Below are 18898 nucleotides of genomic sequence, written 5' to 3'. Positions count from 1 at the left end.
TTCTTCATTTTTTAAGAAATTAATTTGTTGAAAACTGTTAAACTATTGTCTTTCTCTCTCTTTGAGTCAATTACTCACCACATTGTATGCACTGCAGTGCTAGTTAACTATAGCTTATGCTTTCAGTACTAGATTAATTATCTGATTTTTGTATTGGTTGAACAACATGTCAGTTCGTGCTGCAAGAGCTCCGATAGGTTGAAGGACGTTCTCCGGAAGTTGTCATAATTACTGTGTAAGTCTATGGAAGGGGATGAGAACCAAGAGCCTCCTAGGGTTTGATTTGAAGTCAATATACCAAGAGGAGGACAGAAGCTAGCTGTCCTCTGACTATACCATGGTGCTACCCTACAGAGTGCTGTTGAGGCTACTGTAGACCTTCATTGCAAACAGTGTGTTTTAATCAATTATTTGGTTACACGTGAATATATTTAGTATAGTTTTATCTAAAAATTATCATTTTTTCAATGTTTTTACTGAGGAGGATGGTCTTCCCCTTCCTCCTCTGAGGAGCCTCCTCTGTGGTTGACGTACAGTAAAATTGGCATTGTAGTAGGTAAAAGTCACTGAGCATAAAGGTGTCAGACAGAATTATGTTGGGGTAGAAAAGGCTTTTCTTTATTCCCAGATGGTATAGCTATAGTGTAGACACAGTGTCTGAATATAAGGGGTTATAGCCAGTGTGTTGTGTGTGAAGACAGGCAGCATGAGACAGAGGGGTGTCTTTACTGATCATTCCCCCTCAGGGGGGGGAGGGAGGCCAGTGTAAATCAAGCAGCCTCAGGGTTACAGAACACATATACTGCTTGCTTCTTTATGAGAGAGAGAGAGATTTTTTTTACATCTAAATAAGATATTTGGTGCAGTATTTCTCAAGTGAAAAAAATGCATGAAAACTAGTTGCATATCATCGAATGACAACGAACAATCACTGACGAAGGGGCGTGCACTTTGGCTACGTAACTCCGACAAACCTGCCGAACACCACAACAAACAAAAACATCACAAAATGTTGTCATAATATATGAGTGAACTGTCTCGACTGGGAAACATATGGTAAGCTTAAAACAGAAAGGGTAGGAATACACAGTATAGACAGAGTCATTTTGGAGTCATCTATGCTAGGTTTAGCTGATGTATACTACAGTTACTGAGCGCTATATTAAGTCCACACACTGACTGAGTGTGAGAGAGATCTCTGCATACACACACTGCAGGCATAATTCCTCTATAATAATGTGAAGTGGGATTTTAGGGTCTCTGAAAATAGTTCTGTCTCTCAGTGCTTCAAAGGGAGGAACGGAAATGAGCACTAACACACCAGTCAGTTAGTGGTTCAGATACAGATATGAGTCAGGTGTGCCGTGCACTTCAAAGTCAAAGAAGCCATGAAGGCAGCACAAATGAAGCCCTCTTCACCAATTCAACCAGTGTGTCTTACTAAGGGCCTCGCTCATCTCCCAGCTATTCAACGCTCGCTGCAGAGTAGCAATGTGAAGGGTACAAACCACGTCAGTCAGCCAGTGTGTTGCCAGTGTATTGTGTAAGTCTCCAAGTACGTAGCTGAATGTATGAGAGACAAACAACAATATGTGAATGGTGAACTTTAATATTTGTGTGTTGCATAAAGCTTCAGGCTGATGTTAGGCTATATATTTCCCTCTATATTTCTGTCCTAATGATTTGGCCACATGCACATGCCTCTATTGATTTGATCATAACTGTTTATGTACAGTAATTCTGAGAGAATGTACACTCTTGACAAATGCAACAGATTGTCCTGACATAAGGCACATTGATTTGGGACTAGAAAACTGTATTGCACTTAAACAGAGTTTGCACTTTGTCTGAAGTTCATTTTGAGTCGACTTGGAGTTCAGATGGAGACCTATTTGAGTGAAGGTGTGTGTGTGTGTGACTTAGGCAACACTGTTGGCCTTAAAATACCCCAGGGTCTATGTGATCCATGACACTTGATTCTGACAGAGGACACGCTCTTAGCAGCATTAGGACACGGTGACGGTGACGAGCGTTCCACATCAGTGAAACCCTAAAGAACCATTTGCAGGAGAAATACAACGAAACCCTTTCACCACGTATCCGTGCAAAAAATCCCACAGTTGTATTATTTAAAAGCGGCACAAAAAATAGCCAAGTAGCTTATGAATAAAGGGGCTGGTCTACTGGTCTAGTGAGGGTGCTTTGAAAAATGTGGGAGGTTTTGCCCTCGTGCTTTTTCATTATTTAAAATTCACATACATGCATACTTCATTTCGCTTCTTCACGTAAATTATCCATCCCCATTTTCAAAGAGCGCCCAGCGTCAGATTACCAAAAACGCGCGCTCCTCCATAGTTTGAATCCTCCTATAACGCCATATCAACTGCATATATACTTGCACAACGCAGCGATACAATTGGCAGGAGCCTAGTAGTTTGTATAGACTTGTGAACGTTATGGGTAAAGACATTTAGGCCTACGTGTGCACGCAGTGCCATGGAACGAGAGAAGCGATTTATGATATCATGATTCTGACCAGATTTTATTTAGAAATATTGTTGTTGGTTTAAAAAGCAGATTGATTGTTTTTCATTTCATTAATTTAAAAACCAAACGTATTGGAAATATTCACCATCCATGGGTTTATGGTGATAATATAAGCTACATGGCTCGAATGCAATGCAATTCCATCTGCTATTTCTGGAGGTGAAAAAATTACATTTGCGAGGAGTATAACGGTGAGTGGATATTCCCCCTTTCTCTTTGAATGGGCGTAAAACTCTCCATAGTCTTAGTTGCATTGTCTGTGTTATACGAACTCTATTTAGACATAGCCTATTTAAAACAAGTTTTTTTAATTCGAATTTTATTTTATTAGAATTTTATTAGAACCTTGGTTATTGACTATGTTTGACATGTCCGTTTCCAGTCGGTTTCCAGACTGCAATTTACAGTAGGCCTAGCCCCTATATCAGTGCAAATGCTATAGCGTGTTTAACAATGTATTTCCATATTGAAGCAATGCGATTAGAACAATGTGGACTGCATATTTAGCAAATGTGGGGCAATCTATTTAACAAACTAGCCTATAACGGACTAACATTCCAATTGGAGTTGATGCCAATGCAATACTTAAAGGACCATAAATACACAACTTGAAGCGACCACATACACCACATGACTAAAAGTATCTGAACACCTGCTCGTTGAACATCTCCTTCCAAAATCATGGGCATTAATATGGAGTTGGTCCCCCCTTTGCTGATATAACAGCTCACAGTCGCAGTCGACGTTCGAATTCATCCCAAAGATGTTCGATGTATATGTATTTATATTTATATATACAGTATATATACAGTGGGGCAAAAAAGTATTTAGTCAGCCATCAATTGTGCAAGTTCTCCCACTTAAAAAGATGAGAGAGGCCTATAATTTTCATCATAGGTACACTTCAACTATGACAGACAAAATAAGAAGAAAAAAAATCCAGAAAATAACATTGTAGGATTTTTTAATGAATTTATTTGCAAATTATGGTGGAAAATAACTATTTGGTCAATAACAAAAGTTTATCTCAATACTTTGTTATATACCCTTTCTTGGCAATGACAGAGGTCAAACGTTTTCTGTAAGTCTTCACGAGGTTTTCACACACTGTTGCTGGTATTTTGGCCCATTCCTCCATGCAGATCTCCTGTAGAGCAGTGATGTTTTGGGGCTGTTGCTGGGCAACATGGACTTTCAACTCCCTCCAAAGATTTTCTATGGGGTTGAGATCTGGAGACTGGCTAGGCCACTCCAGGACCTTGAAATGCTTCTTACAAAGCCACTCCTTCGTTGCCCGGGCGGTGTGTTTGGGATCATTGTCATGCTGAAAGACCCAGCCACGTTTCATCTTCAATGCCCTTGCTGATGGAAGGAGGTTTTCACTCAAAATCTCACGATACATGGCCCCATTCATTCTTTCCTTTACACGGATCAGTCGTCCTGGTCCCTGTGCAGAAAAACAGCCCCAAAGCATGATGTTTCCACCCCCATGCTTCACAGTAGGTATGGTGTTCTTTGGATGCAACTCAGCATTCTTTGTCCTCCAAACACGACGAGTTGAGTTTTTACCAAAAAGTTATATTTTGGTTTCATCTGACCATATGACATTCTCCCAATCTTCTTCTGGATCATCCAAATGCTCTCTAGCAAACTTCAGACGGGCCTGGACATGTACTGGCTTAAGCAGGGGGACACGTCTGGCACTGCAGGATTTGAGTCCCTGGCGGCGTAGTGTGTTACTGGTAGGCTTTGTTACTTTGGTCCCAGCTCTCTGCAGGTCATTCACTAGGTCCCCCCGTGTGGTTCTGGGATTTTTGCTCACCGTTCTTGTGATCATTTTGACCCCACGGGGTGAGATCTTGCGTGGAACCCCAGATCGAGGGAGATTATCAGCGGTCTTGTATGTCTTCAATTTCCTAATAATTGCTCCCACAGTTGATTCCTTCAAACCAAGCTGCTTACCTATTGCAGATTCAGTCTTCCCAGCCTGGTGCAGGTCTACAATTTTGTTTCTGGTGTCCTTTGACAGCTCTTTGGTCTTGGCCATAGTGGAGTTTGGAGTGTGACTGTTTGAGGTTGTGGACAGGTGTCTTTTATACCGATAACAAGTTCAAACAGGTGCCATTAATACAGGTAACGAGTGGAGAACAGAGGAGACTCTTAAAGAAGAAGTTACAGGTCTGTGAGAGCCAGAAATCTTGCTTGTTTGTAGGTCACCAAATACTTATTTTCCACCATAATTTGCAAATAAATTCATTAAAAATCCTACAATGTGATTTCATAGTTGAAGTGTACCTATGATGAAAATTACAGGCCTCTCTCATCTTTTTAAGTGGGAGAACTTGCACAATTGGTGGCTGACTAAGTACTTTTTTGCCCCACTGTATGTGTGTATGTATGCATGTATGTGTATGTGTATACATATATTTACTAAACAATATATTGGGGATTGGAAATGATACAGACTATCAAGGCTCAGGCTGTTACCCAGATGCAGACACAGGAGTCTGAGTTTATTATAGGTCAAGGGGCATGCAAAAGGTAAGTCAAGGCAGGCAAATAATCATAATTCAAATCAGAGTCAGGCAGGTATAGGACGGCAGGCAGAAAGGGGAAGATGAGGATAAACAAAAACTAAAGTACAGGAAACACGGGAACACACTGGTAAGACTTGATGGGACAAGATGAACTGGCAACAGACAAAGAGAAAACGCAGGTATAAATACACAGGATAATGGGGGGAGATGGGAGACACCTGGTTGGGGGTTGAGACGAGCACAAAGGCAGGTGAAACAGATCAGGGTGTGACAGCAGACAATCTATTTACAATATTCAAGCTGATCTAACCCCCAATTTTTTTTAAATGAAAAGTGTTCAATGGAGTTGAGGTCAGGGCTCTGTGCAGGCCAGTCAAGTTCTTCCACACTGATCTAGACAAATCATTTCTGTATGGACCTCGCTTTGTGCACAGGGGCATTGTCATGTTGAAACAGGAAAGGGCCTTCCCCAGACTATTTCCACAAAGTTGGAATCACAGAATCGTCTAGAATGTCATTGTATGCTGTAGTTAAGATTTCCCTTCACTCGAACTAAGGGGCCAAGCCCGAACCAAGAGCAACAGCCCCAGACCAGTATTCCTTCTTCAACTAACTTTAGAGTTGGCACTATGCATTGGAGCAGGTAGCGTTCTCCTGGCATCCGCCAAAACCCCGATTTGTCTGTCTGACTGCCAGATGGAGAAGCGTGATTCATCACTCCAGAGAATGCGTTTCCACTACTCCAGAGTCAAATGGCGGCAAATTGTACACCACTCCAGCCGACGCTTGGCATTGGCACATGGTGATCTTAGGCTTGTGTGCGGCTGGTCGGCCAATGAAAGACATTTTATGAAGCTCCCGACGAACAGTTCTTATGACAGACGTTTCTTCCAGAGGCAGTTTGGAACTCGGTAGTGCAACCGAGAAGAGACTATTTTTACGCGCTACACACTTTAGCAATCGGCGGTCCCATTCTGTGAGCTTGTGTGGCCTACCACTTTGCGGCTGAGCCGTTGATGCTCCTAGACATTTCCACTTCACAATAACATCACTTACAGTTGACCAGGGCAGTTCTAGCAGGGCAGATATTTGACGAAGTGACTTGTTGGAAAGGTGGCATCCTATGACTGTGCCACGTTGAAAGTCACTGAGCTCTTCAGTACGGGCCATTCTACTGCCAAAGTTTGTCTATGGAGATTGCATGGCAGTGTGCTTGATTTTATACACCTTTCAGCAACGGGTTGTGGCTGAAATGGCCAAATCCACTAATACTTTTGTAGTGTATTTAGCCAGGAAGCATGTTCTGATTGGCAGGAGAGGGGCCAAGCCTCGACACACCCACAACTGGTTTATTCATCAAAACACGGCCCTTTCGAGAAAGTGCCACCACCAGCAACTGCGCCTATAATTGTGGTGGTGAAAATAGCTCAAATATTTCTGCCTCACCCCCAAACCTATAGTGCTACTGTAACAGTATAACTTTAGACCGTCCCCTCGCCCATACCCGGGCGCGAACCAGGGACCCTCTGCACACACACATACAGTCACCCACGAAGCATCGTTACCCATTGCTCCACAAAAGCCGCGGCCCTTGCAGAGCAAGGGGAACCACTACTTCAAGGTCTCAGAGCAAGTGACGTCACCGATTGAAACGCTATTTAGCGCGCACCACCGCTAACTAGCTAGCCGTTTCACATCCGTTGCACTACCACCAGCGCTTAGATTCACCATTGCGTTAGGTTTGTTAAAATAGATCCCCTAGAGGAGAACTCTTATTCTAATGACCATGTGCAGTCACCACTCTACTCTCCTCATCTGTGACTAGTGTAATGTATTCACGGGTACGCTTTTAGCATTCTTCTTTAGCAATTTGTCATTAATGTCTACAGTACTCCTTCAAAAAGGTTTGCTTTTCACCCTCCAATATACTTTGGACCAGTTTGAACCACTTAGCCAACCACAAAAGGAAGAAGCACCTTTCCCTTCCTCCATTTAAATGAATGTTAAAAATGCATTTTACATGTAGACATACAATAACAAAAGACACCCTGCTCTCTGGGATGTTTCCCCTAATGCAGCTGATATTGCCAAGCCTAATCCCCGTTGCTACATTAATGTACTTCTCAGGGACTTGCGAAGTGGCTGTCCTTTGATAAATTCATCTGGTTTGGTTCAAAGAAAAAGATTTCTGTACTAGTGCCAATGCCATTTACATTCCACATCAACAGCACTAGTACATCCCAGGCCCGTTACATTTATTTTTGTAGTTTAGAATGCCTAGGGAAAAATCACAAAGAAAGAATCACATCATTTACATTGTCCCGACCAGCACAGGTTTGTATTTTACATTTTCCTCTCTGCCTTATGGTAGAATGCTCTACACAGGTTAGCGCACACACACACACACACACACACACACACACACACACACACACACACACACACACACACACACACACACACACACACACACACACACACACACACACACACACACACACACACACACACACAGGCAAGAGCAGTGCTACACCATAGTAGTAAATACTACCAGCCCTGTGCTTAATTTCTGAGTCTGAATGGATCAACATCAAACAGTTCTTTAATTGACTCTGAATCACACTTAGTGTGGAGCATAGGATTGGAAATGGGATATCATGAGCTGTCAGTTCATATTTATCGCAATTTCTAGCGGCAGGATTGTGTGAAATATAGAGGGCAGTCAGTGCCTGAATGGAGGGAAATACACCATAGTGTTAGTTTACGTCCTAAATGCCATTTGCCGATACAGTGCACTACTTTTGACCAGGGTCCATAGGGTTTTGGTGAAAATAGTGCACTATATAGGGAACAGAGTTCCATTTGGGATGCAGCGTCAGTTAGCCCCCCCCTCACACTCAAACATCTCTCGTTCTCCATATTGTGAAATGTGGTGCCAGTTGGTATTTGTTTCTTGTTTACCCGTGACGTTAATTTTTGGTGAGAAGTCACATGACTACAGACACATGAGAAGAGTGTAGCCTATTCCCTTTCCGTTGTATTCCAATAACCATAATGTCTCCTAAATACTTATTGTTGTGTTGCGCAGTGGGAAGAATTAAAACATAGTAACATAATTCAAACACCGTTGATGATTCATGGGGAAATTATGTCTGCTTTAAATCAGGGACCAATTTCATCATTTTTTTCATCTTTCCTCCGTTCATTTCCTTCAGTCAGATGGGCTGCTCCTGTAAGTGTGTCCTGAGTGGCCGCGCATCTGAAACTTATGACTAGCCAAGTCTTCAAACATCACGCCGCGACGCAACCAAAGCATGGCAGAATGACAGATAGTCCTTTCAATATATAGTGACAAACAAATTAGTGCAAAGATGTTTCCTCGCTGCATACCAGATGTGTTGGGCGCTGTCGTATGGAACAGGCGATGAAAAAGTGTCCGTGTCCCATCTGTGCTTCCCGGGACCATCGGTGCAGCAATTTCTGCTGAACAAAGTAGTGTAAACACAGAGCCTGATTATAGGTGTCCTAATGGCCTGCATAAAGATGGCGTCGCCGTAAATCAGACAGCCAGGTTCATTTTGTTCATGAGGCTCCCCTAGGCAGAAAGAGAAAGAGATGGACAAGTGGAGGAATAGATGGATAGAGTGGGAGAGAGATGGAGGGATGGAAAAAAGGATGGATGTATGTAAAGTATATCCAGACTCGCACACAAGTTATCTGTCATGGAAATGTTGCAGTCTGGTTTTTCACCTTTTACTCCATCTCACTCATCCTCCTTTCGTAAATGAATACTCAGGCTGTGGTGTTGCTCTCTCTAGAGTCCCTGCGGGTCTGGATTACACACGGTGCTCATGGAAGTTTTACATGCAGAGGCCAATTAATCCCTAACTTTACACCTGCTGAATGGTAGCCCAACACTCTGAGATTGGAAGGCGAATGGAGCGCCATAGTGGTCTGTCTGGTCATGCCCTGATGGATAGTTATGGGGCGGAGAGGATAGACGGGTGGATGGACAGGCAGACACGCAGACAGATCCTTGCGGAATGCAAAACACTTTCCAGTGCAAGACGTAATCACAGACCTGGCAGCATCGTTTCATTACACTCCAGACTTATCTGCGTCTCTGTCACTGTACCTTGTAAATACATATGAGAAGTTTGTTATCGGATTATTAAGGCAACAGACCCCGAGGGAGGCAGCACATCAAATCTTTGTCTGTCTGTCTGCGTGTCTAGTCTTTATCATGTTTGTTAATTAGTCTCCCTCATGGATGACGGCCTGACTGACATTAATATTCTGTTAAAGAGGAAAAAGACGACTGTGCATTAAATCCCCTGTTTATCAGGTAGTAATCATCATCCGTGAACACTATCAGACATAACGGAGAAGAAAAGAGATGAACACTTTTAATTGGGTGAGGTTATTTGTGTAGGAACAGGAATTCAAGTGCATTGTGGGTCCACGTTGGGAATCTGTCGGTTTCTCTTTTTCTATCTACCCTGAATTCGTCTTGTAGAAGTCCTATTCCCTTTCTGGTACCATTTCACAAAGTGAGTGTGCAATTTTATCCCTGAAAGCACTGAAGGTTGAAGACAAGGACATCCACCACTATCTACATTAGGTGCAAATGCAGAAATCATGCAATGCCAGGTTTATTTATTGAATGCATTAGGCCCAAAAGCCTTTTGTCCCGTGCAGTATCCGAGCTCTAACATTAAAAAGCTTTTATGATGCAAAGAAGGAAGTCATATCTCTCGTGTTACAGTGTTTCTGTAAAGAACCAGTAGCGCTCTTCGGTGAGGTGAGTGCTTTAAGAAGAGAGGTAGGTGTGTGTTATGTTATGGGGTGTGTTTGACAGGAAACCTGCTCAGTTTAATAGGTCCTGCTACCATAGCATCAGCACAGACACTGGAGCAGGCCCTTCAATGATACTCATCCACATCAAGCCCCTTTTTGAGACTGTGTGAGAGTGAGTGGGTGCTATGTATCTCTCTGTCTAAAAGCCATAATGGAAGAAGAAGTGTTATTGAATTTTTCCTCTCCTCACTATCAATGATTCATTGACACTGTTTTTTTCCTCTGCATTTCCCTGCGTAGTCACAATGGTGTGTAATAACGAGTGCCCACTTCAGTTCAGTTCAAGCACAGCTTTGATATCTTCTCAATGCCCTCGTGGCTTTGCATTGCTATGCTGGCCTCACATTCCTCCTCTATAATAAAAATACGTTGGATTCAAGAGCCTTTCCATCGATGTGCAGTATTGTTTTTGTAAATATGTTTCTTTTCAGAGCCTGACTATCAGTTTCCAGATTTGAAGATTATATGGCCTTGGCTTCCTTCTCTGAGTTTTGCCCAAATGTGAATGAGCATGAAGATGATACGATTAAACTAATTCAATCAAGCATCATGCCATACGATTGGTTAACTGGATGGTCCAAACACTGGAATAAACTGGGCATGGCTTGGGCATGGCTAGAGCTTGGCTTGGGTTGTTGCTCGGGCTGCGGAATGGGGGGTTGGACTGGGGCAAGACTGGGCCTGGGGCTATGCAGCTGGCACTGGGGGGGCTGGTGCTAGGGGTTGGTGCTAGGCCTGGTGGTGTTGGGGTAGAAAGCTAGGTCTGGCTGTGGGCTGTGTCTTTGGGTTGGGTTGTCTCCTAAAGTCCTGTCCTTGGCATGGTCCAGGAGAACACATGTAAAGCAGATGGCCTGGCTCCTCTGTCTTCTGTGGCACTAATCAGGTGCTAAATATCCATCCGACTGCTACCCAAAACACTGACACACACACACACACACACACACACACACACACACACACACACACACACACACACACACGCACACCCCAATCACTCAGTCCTTGGATGACATACTGCTATTCCCACCTTGCCTGTCAATATGTCTGCATAATCCTTTAATGAATCCTATAATGTTTGGCACAGCCTATCATGACAGTTTATGACAGCACTTGAGATTGTTGGTATGAACTGAAGCACTGTACAAACAAGAGATTATCAAATGTTGAAAGGCATTGGGTGAAGAGGTATAAAGTTAAAGGTTAAATTAACACAAAAAAAACGATTAAAACAAAGAAATAAGTGTGTATCCCAAATGGCACCCTATTCACTTTATAGTGCACTACCTTTGACCATAGCCCTATTGGTCCTGCTCAAATGTAGTGCACTAATTAGGGAATAGGGTGCTATTTTAACCAACCTGGGACCTAGCTCCAATACAGCAGTTAAATGCAGTCATGAATCTTGGCTGTAAAATATATGTGTTGGTTTTTATGTAAGCCAGTGGATTTATGTGTGTACACACTGACTGGAGAGTAATTTACTCACATGCACTGGCACACACACACACACAAGCACGCACACACACACACACACACACACACACACACACACACAAGCTGTTTATTTATGCAGCTAGTGATCAGCTGCTTAGCGATCAGCTGAGCCATCGGACAGAAATCAGATTTTAAGTGTGGCCGGCAGCTCACTGAGACAATGCAGCCTCTCTCATTTACCAGTTCAGAGCTGTTTAATCTGTGGCCCGCGAGACAGACAGAGATGGAGAGGGGGGGGGGGGGGAGAGAAAGCCAGTCAATGATTTCCCTCAGTGCCTATTTCTAATGTCTCCCGTCGCTCATCTGACCCATCCGTTATGTGGAAGGAACCACAGGGAAATGTGATTGGCTCATTACCCTCCCTCTGCACTGAACCAGGAAAAGAAAGGATAAAGTAGACAGGGCCCTTATCATCTGTGAATTTGCATACACACACACACATGCATGCATGCATAAACACACACTTCACCTGCCAAACTTGGCAAACCTGGTTTTAATAAGAGCGGTATTATACAACAGGCAAATCCCTATTTTACAGGGTATAGGTTGTTCTCTTCACAATCCCCAGTGCCAAAATCCATCTCTATCAGAATCTCTGTCCTTACTGTATGTATGATTGACTTAATATCTTATCAGTTTACCTGAGCAACGCCTACAGTATGTTAAAAGTATGTTTCTTTACTACTGTGCCATACCTAACTAGATCTAAGATCTGAGACCAACATTTACTGTAAACCTGTCCTGAATGAGTTCTCTTTGTTAGTCATCAGGCTGATGATGTCATACATATCAGTGGGTTGGCTCTGTCTCTCTCGCTCTCTCTCTCTCTCTAGCCCCTCACAGCCCAGTGAACGTCAACACTTGGCAGAGGTTGTTGAGTTGAGTGGGTGGTGCAGAACCTAAGGCACAACACGATGATAAAAAAATAGATTAAAGGCTTCTGAGACCCACGTGGAAACTTATGCCGGCATGTGGTAATTGCCCTCCTCAAATTTTGCGCTGTGTTTTACACTTTGTGTGGACGTCTGTCTTTTAAGGTTCCCGGTCAGAAGACATGTCTTCAGAAACGCTTCAACAGCTACAGTGTTAGATGGTGTGTTTGCTAATTTAGCAAACACTATGAACCCGGCCATGTCAGGATCTAACGTTTGAGAGAAAACACTGCAACGACAATAATTACGTAGGTAGAAACAAGTTGCCCTCTAGAGACATAGCTAACAGCATATAGATTGATTTATCTAGAAACTAGTCAGTGTGTGCCGAGACCTTCTGCTGCTGTTTTCACTAATGGACAGACCGACTAACAGCTGCATTTTGCTGGTGTTAGTTATACTGTAATTAGGTCACAATGCAGAGTGGTATATTGTAATTTCACCCCACTGGGACACGGCTGATCTGTCCACAGCTCTTAGAGAGCAGCCGTGTGTGTCATTGTGAATCATCAAACCCTTCAGTATTGTTCAACGGGGAGGGAGGGAGGGAGGGAGGGAGGGAGGGAGGGAGGGAGCAAAGGAGTTCAAGCAATGGATTGGGAAACAGTGGTCTGGTGTAATTAAAGGGGATGGGTACAGTAATATGTGGGCTGCTGTGCCATCCCTTTAAATACAATGGATTCAGGTAGTCTCCCTAGAGGTCCCCCTGGTGTTCCTGCCTCCAGGTGTGCGTGTTGTTTACAGTGTAACACCCTATTAGAGTCCATCACCGCTGGGTCTGGTGCTTTCAGCCCAGGCTGAACATACATCGACAGGCCAGTCAAACCCCTTTAATTAGAAACCACTTCCTCACTTCCCCCAACACCTAATATCTCTTAATGATCAATAGTTTGAGCACTGCTCTCTAAGCAGAAAGAGGAGGAGGAGGAGGAGAAATGGACTGAGAAAGACAGGATAGACCAGCCGTACTCCATGTGTAGAGTGTGTAGGAAGAGTGTGTTTACGTGTCGGTGTATCAGTAACACTGTTTCATTCCACAGTAGCACTCATGGTGTGTTTGTCTGTCTCTTTCCTCTCTGTTCACAGAGAAAGTCAGCATGCTCTCTGCATTGATCGCTCCCTTCAAGTACATGAGCCCTGGGACCACCAGCACAGAGGATGAGGACACTTTAAGTAAGTCACACCACTCAGTATATTCCTCCCAACATACTGGATGCACAGCCACTGATGATATGATAGCCTATGATATACTGTACTCATCCTAAGGAGAAATTTGTCTTGGACAAATTACACTACTGCTTCCACATACTGTAAATACACTGTACTGTAGACCAGATATAAAAGTGATCTATCTGTACATTTTCTGGTTTTGAAACAAAAATTTGTGAACATTTTTCAGAAATGCAATATGCTTCTTTGTCCCTGCAACTAGGTTTGAAGAGCAGAGCATGAGAGCACAGCTGCTCCAACTTTGTCCTCGTAGAGAATAGAAGTCTGAAATAAGGCCGATAGCTTTGCTCTTTCACCCCCCCCCCCCCCCCAATGTCTGTAACTTTCAATGCAATACAATCCCCCCATTACAAAAGAGATTGCTGCTTTGCATTAGGTACAGTAACAAATACTCTCCCACTTAAACCTCAGTCACAGAACCAATTTTGCAGCAGATTACAGAATGATTTGACAGATAATACCCCATTTGAGGGGATTTGGATTTGAATTTTAGAACACTTAAATAAGATAGCCTCCCTCGCTATGAACTTTGGGGACTGTCGACTGGGGGACGCTGGTAGATCTGTTCATTACCCTTTCATTGTGTATCAAGTGGCTAAATCTGCCCCAAGAGCGTTGCTTTCTGAATCTCATTCTATTGCACACTGAAATATAGTGAATATGGAGCGCCACACAGTTATGTCTGCATTTATTACTTACTTTTATTCTAAACAATGGTTTTATTGCTCTAAATTGTTTTGTTTCCTTTTCTTGTCGTTGTCAGGCACCAGTAGCACTGAGGTCAAAGAGAACCGAAATATTGGTAACCTAGAGGACTGCTGTTCTATTGTCCCCGGCGACCGCCAATCACTGTTCAGATCGGACACATCTAGAGGTGGGACTTCCGGTCTGAAGAGGAAGCGGCCGTTGGAGGAGGACAATAACGGACACCTGTGCAAACTCCGTCTGATCTACAAGAAACTGTTGTGGTCGGACTCACCAAAGAATGCCCTGGTGCAGCTGAATGAGCTGAGGCCAGGCCTCCAGTACCGCATGGTATCGCAGACCGGCCCGGTCCACGCACCCCTGTTCTCAATCGCCGTAGAGGTGAATGGCCTCACCTTTGAGGGCACGGGCCCCACCAAGAAGAAAGCTAAGATGAGGGCGGCCGAGCTGGCCCTCAAGTCCTTCATTCAGTTCCCCAACGCTCCTCAGGCTCACCTGGCCATGGGTAACCATGGCAACCCCTCTGCAGACTTTACCTCGGACCAGGCGGCAGACTTCCCAGACACTCTGTTCAAGGAGTTTGAGCCGTCGTCATGTGGTGGTGTAGTCGGCGACAGCTTCTCCCTCTACCGGTCGGCGTCGGAGAAGAGCGAGCTGCGCCTCTCCAGCGCCCTCCGACACGGCCGATTACTTCGCCACACGTTGGACCTAATGGTGCAGGCCAAGCAGCGGCTGGCAGGGGTCCCTGTTACCATCCCCACCGAGGCGCCCAAAACCCCTGTGGTGCTGCTCAACGAGCTGCGTCCAGGCCTGAGGTACGTGTGCCTGTCCGAGAGGACAGAGGGGCGGCGGGCGCGGAGCTTCATCATGGCAGTCCGCGTGGACGGGAGGATATTCGAGGGCTCTGGACGCAGCAAGAAGCTGGCCAAGACCCAGGCGGCCCAATGCGCTTTGCAGGCCCTCTTCAACATCAGGCTGGCTCCTGAGGGGAGAGGAGGCCTTAAACCCAGCAGGAATAGATGCCCTCATTTGCCCCAGGTGAGTAGCTTGGCTTTTGGTTAGGACATCTGGCAGCTTCTTCTCTCCCATACAGGGTCCTGTAATAACCAAAGCAGCAGGAACACAGCAGAAACACTATTGCCATCCAACAAGTAATTAAGAGGGAGGAGATATGGGTAAGGATGAGCTGACAGGGGGGTGAAGGGAGGGAGGAGAGGGAGGAGGGATGATGATAAGGGAGATTTGTAAGCATGCTGACTTATCGTTTACTTTGGACGGGAAGTGTGACGACAGTGGCGTATCTAGTGGAAACATGCAAATGGTGTGTGTACGTTGGAAGGCTCAGGCTGCGGGTAAACAAAATCTGCTCAGTGATCTATTCAAACGGAAAGGGATGTAAATGAAGCAAATTATTGGCCTTGTGCCTCCGACACAAGAGAAAACTGAACGGCTCCCAAAATGAGCTTTTCTATTTTGCGTGTGTGTGTTTCCAGAGCTATAATTGGTAGAGTATTGTAATTTTGCACAATCTCTTGTTTCCCCAGGTGTAGCATCTACAAACATTAATTCAATCTCTTGCCCAAAGGAGATCGAAAAGCAAAGAGCAAATCGACAAACAAACCACTGACCCAATCCCGTGCTCATTTACTCAAATATGTAAATAGCAATCAGACCAGGCAAACACGTTTTGAGGAACTTTTCCATTTTAGACCCCAAAGTCATTCAGGGCTGGATTCTGTGGTTGGACATTTTAACCTTCAATTCAGCATTTAAGGTTGTGTGCAAAATGTCACCCTATTCTCTAGATAGTGCACAGGCCCTCAACAGAAGTTGTGCACAATATAGAGAATATGATGCTATTTGGGACATGAACAAAATATATCGAAGGTAACACTACCAGGGAAACATTTTTCTAGCTAATTCAATCATCAGCTGCGAATGTTATTTTCACTTTAGACATGTTTATAATCGCACAAATCTAGGTATCTAGGCAACCTAGGCCAACAGTATCATTCATTTTGTTGTAGGCTCTAATAAGGAACATTATTTATTCTATACATTTAAGACAAATAGTTGATACATTGTTCATCAATGTCAAAAAATACACAGATACCTGTAGCTATGCGTGCATGGGTGCGTGTGTGCATGCGCGTGTCTGTTTATACATGGTATTTGTGTGTATGGTGTATGCAGTGTAGTCTGAGTGTGTGCGTAGTGTGTACTAGAGGTCTTAATGGGTCCAAAAAGTTTGGTCCCTTCCGAAATGGCTCCGTGGCTTTCCCACCCGACACGATATGCATAAAATAATTTCTGATATGTGTGTCAGACCCGTTGTGAAAAGGACCGTTGAAAACAGACCCAAACAGACCCGTGTTGGTTCGGATCCGAGAGACCCATTCAGATCTGGGAGAAAGAGAGAAAGGAAGAAACCTCTTGCTGTGCGCCGTCAGCACGTCAATAAACAAGCATATTCCTCAAATGATCCACAGTTACATGTCCTGACAAACTGCCTATAACAAATGACAAAACATTTTTTTGTGTGTGTTTCGATGTGAATAAAATCATATCAAATCAAAGTTTTTTTGTCACGTGCTCCGAATACAACAGGTGTAGTAGACCTTACAGTGAAATGCTTACTTACAGGCTCTCACCAATGGTGCGGAAAAATAAAAAAAGGTATGTGTGTGTGTATAGCTAAGTAAAGAAATAAAACAACAGTAAAAAGACATTTAAAAATAAGAGTAGCAAGGCTATATACAGACACCTGTTAGTCAGGCTTATTGAGGCAGTATGTATGTGTAGGTATGGTTAAAGTGACTGTGCATATATGATGAACAGAGAGTAGCAGAAGCGTAAAAGGAGGGGTTGGTGGGTGGTGGGACACAATGCAGATAGCCTGGTTAGCCAATGTGCGGGAGCACTGGTTGGTCGGGCCAATTTAGGTGGTATGTACATGAATGTATAGTTAAAGTGACTATGCATATAATATAAACAGAGAGTAGCAGCAGCGTAGAAGAGGGGTTGGGGGGGCACACAATGCAAATAGTCCGGGTAATTTGGTTACCTGTTCAGGAGTCTTATGGCTTGGGAGTAAAAACTGTTGAGAAGCCTTTTTGACCTAGACTTGGCACTCCGGTACCGCTTGCCATGAGGTAGTAGAAGCATTAAAAACGTTGTAGTCTATTATTTTATTGGTTTTTACGTTCCTCAAACACGATTCAGCTGTCGGAGATTTGAGCGATAAATGCATCAGGGCATTGCATGCATATAGGCCTATAGGCTTAGACGTCCATTATATGATATTCATATAAATATATATATATATATTAAAGGAGATTCCTAGCCCTAGAGAGACGGAGAGAAAGATTGAGATATGCCAGCGCCATGTTCGCACCGTTGACATGGATTTCTTTATACTTGTCAGATAGGCTACTACTGCTATTCAGATAAAGGCATAAAGAAGGAGGCTAATTCCTTCATTTTGATAAAGATAAGCATTATATTGTTAGATTAAAGGAGTAACTCTGGTAGGCCTAAAACATTCTTCCTCACCTCAAGTTGAACTGTCGGAGTCAGTTGGAGTGCCGGTGCAAACAATTGACTAAACAATTGATAAATACGGGGAAGAAAAAGGGAACTGCATCGTGCTCTCTCCTCAGCTGCAGGCACACGTGAGGTGAGCAGCCGGAACCAGTTTCAGCTATATAAGCTATACGTTTTTTGGAGTTACAATTGGCTGACATACACTACATGACCAAAAGTAAAGCTATTGTGAACCTTTAAATGGGCTATGTCCTATTAGCATTCCCTTCCATGCCTTGAAGAAATAGACAAGCAAAGTGTCCTTCCTTTCCGGAACAACATCAGCCAAACAACCTGCTCATGTTAGCCTGGGAGAAAACTTTTATTTTTTACCTCCTGTCATGGTGTTTAAAAGGATTTTAAGAGGATTTGCCTCACCCGTTTAGTTCCAGAAAGCAGTCGCTTGTGGAAATTCTTGAAAGTCAGCCGTGCTGTCTGCTTGCTACTGTCGAATGGGGGAAAGGGGGAACAGTCATTTTGAAGTGGTGAAGGACACACACACATCAAACACACAATCCTTCTAAGATTTCATTTCTCTGCGGATCGTCGAGTAGCTCTTAGTGAAAAACCACATGAGTTTCACATGTGATATCTGTTTCACATGTGATTACAATGATCTTAAGTTAATGTAATAACGTGACATCATGTAGTGACATGAAACTACTCATGTGAAGTAAACGTGACAACACGGGCATCTACATTTCAGCAAAGTTCTTTACATGTGAGAATTAGAATTTGAGGTGAAATAAAAACATCCACACTTTATGTGTTTTAAGTATAAGTTAAGTGAACAATCTTCAATCAATGATAATCTGATTCAATTTGACATGATCACTTATTACTGACTTTTCCATTTTGTGTACGCTGATCTTTCTGCATCGTAGCAGCATTTCTGCATCGTAGCGTTCCTCTACATATTCATTACCAACAAGTATAATTCATCTCTCCACTAAGATAAATAGAGCCATCTGCGCTGCTATTTTAGACATCAGTTCATCTGATTCTTCTCTCGTC

General features: G+C 43.6%; 1 protein-coding gene across 1 annotated transcript in view; it reads left to right on the top strand.

The window, feature by feature from the left end:
* The window catches only part of LOC139420689 (adenosine deaminase RNA specific B2 (inactive)), a 194043-nt gene that overhangs the window by 114762 nt on the left and 60383 nt on the right, over positions 1 to 18898 (top strand). The window contains exons 2-3 of the mRNA XM_071170912.1: positions 13454 to 13540; positions 14361 to 15340. Coding sequence (XP_071027013.1) covers positions 13454 to 13540; positions 14361 to 15340 — 1067 coding nt within the window. The remainder of the gene's footprint in view (positions 1 to 13453; positions 13541 to 14360; positions 15341 to 18898) is intronic.

This window comes from Oncorhynchus clarkii, chromosome 11 (genome assembly GCF_045791955.1).
Source record: "Oncorhynchus clarkii lewisi isolate Uvic-CL-2024 chromosome 11, UVic_Ocla_1.0, whole genome shotgun sequence".
NCBI lineage: Eukaryota > Metazoa > Chordata > Actinopteri > Salmoniformes > Salmonidae > Oncorhynchus > Oncorhynchus clarkii.
The sequence above is the reverse complement of the archived record's forward strand: the minus strand, read 5'-3'. Positions and strand labels throughout refer to the sequence as shown.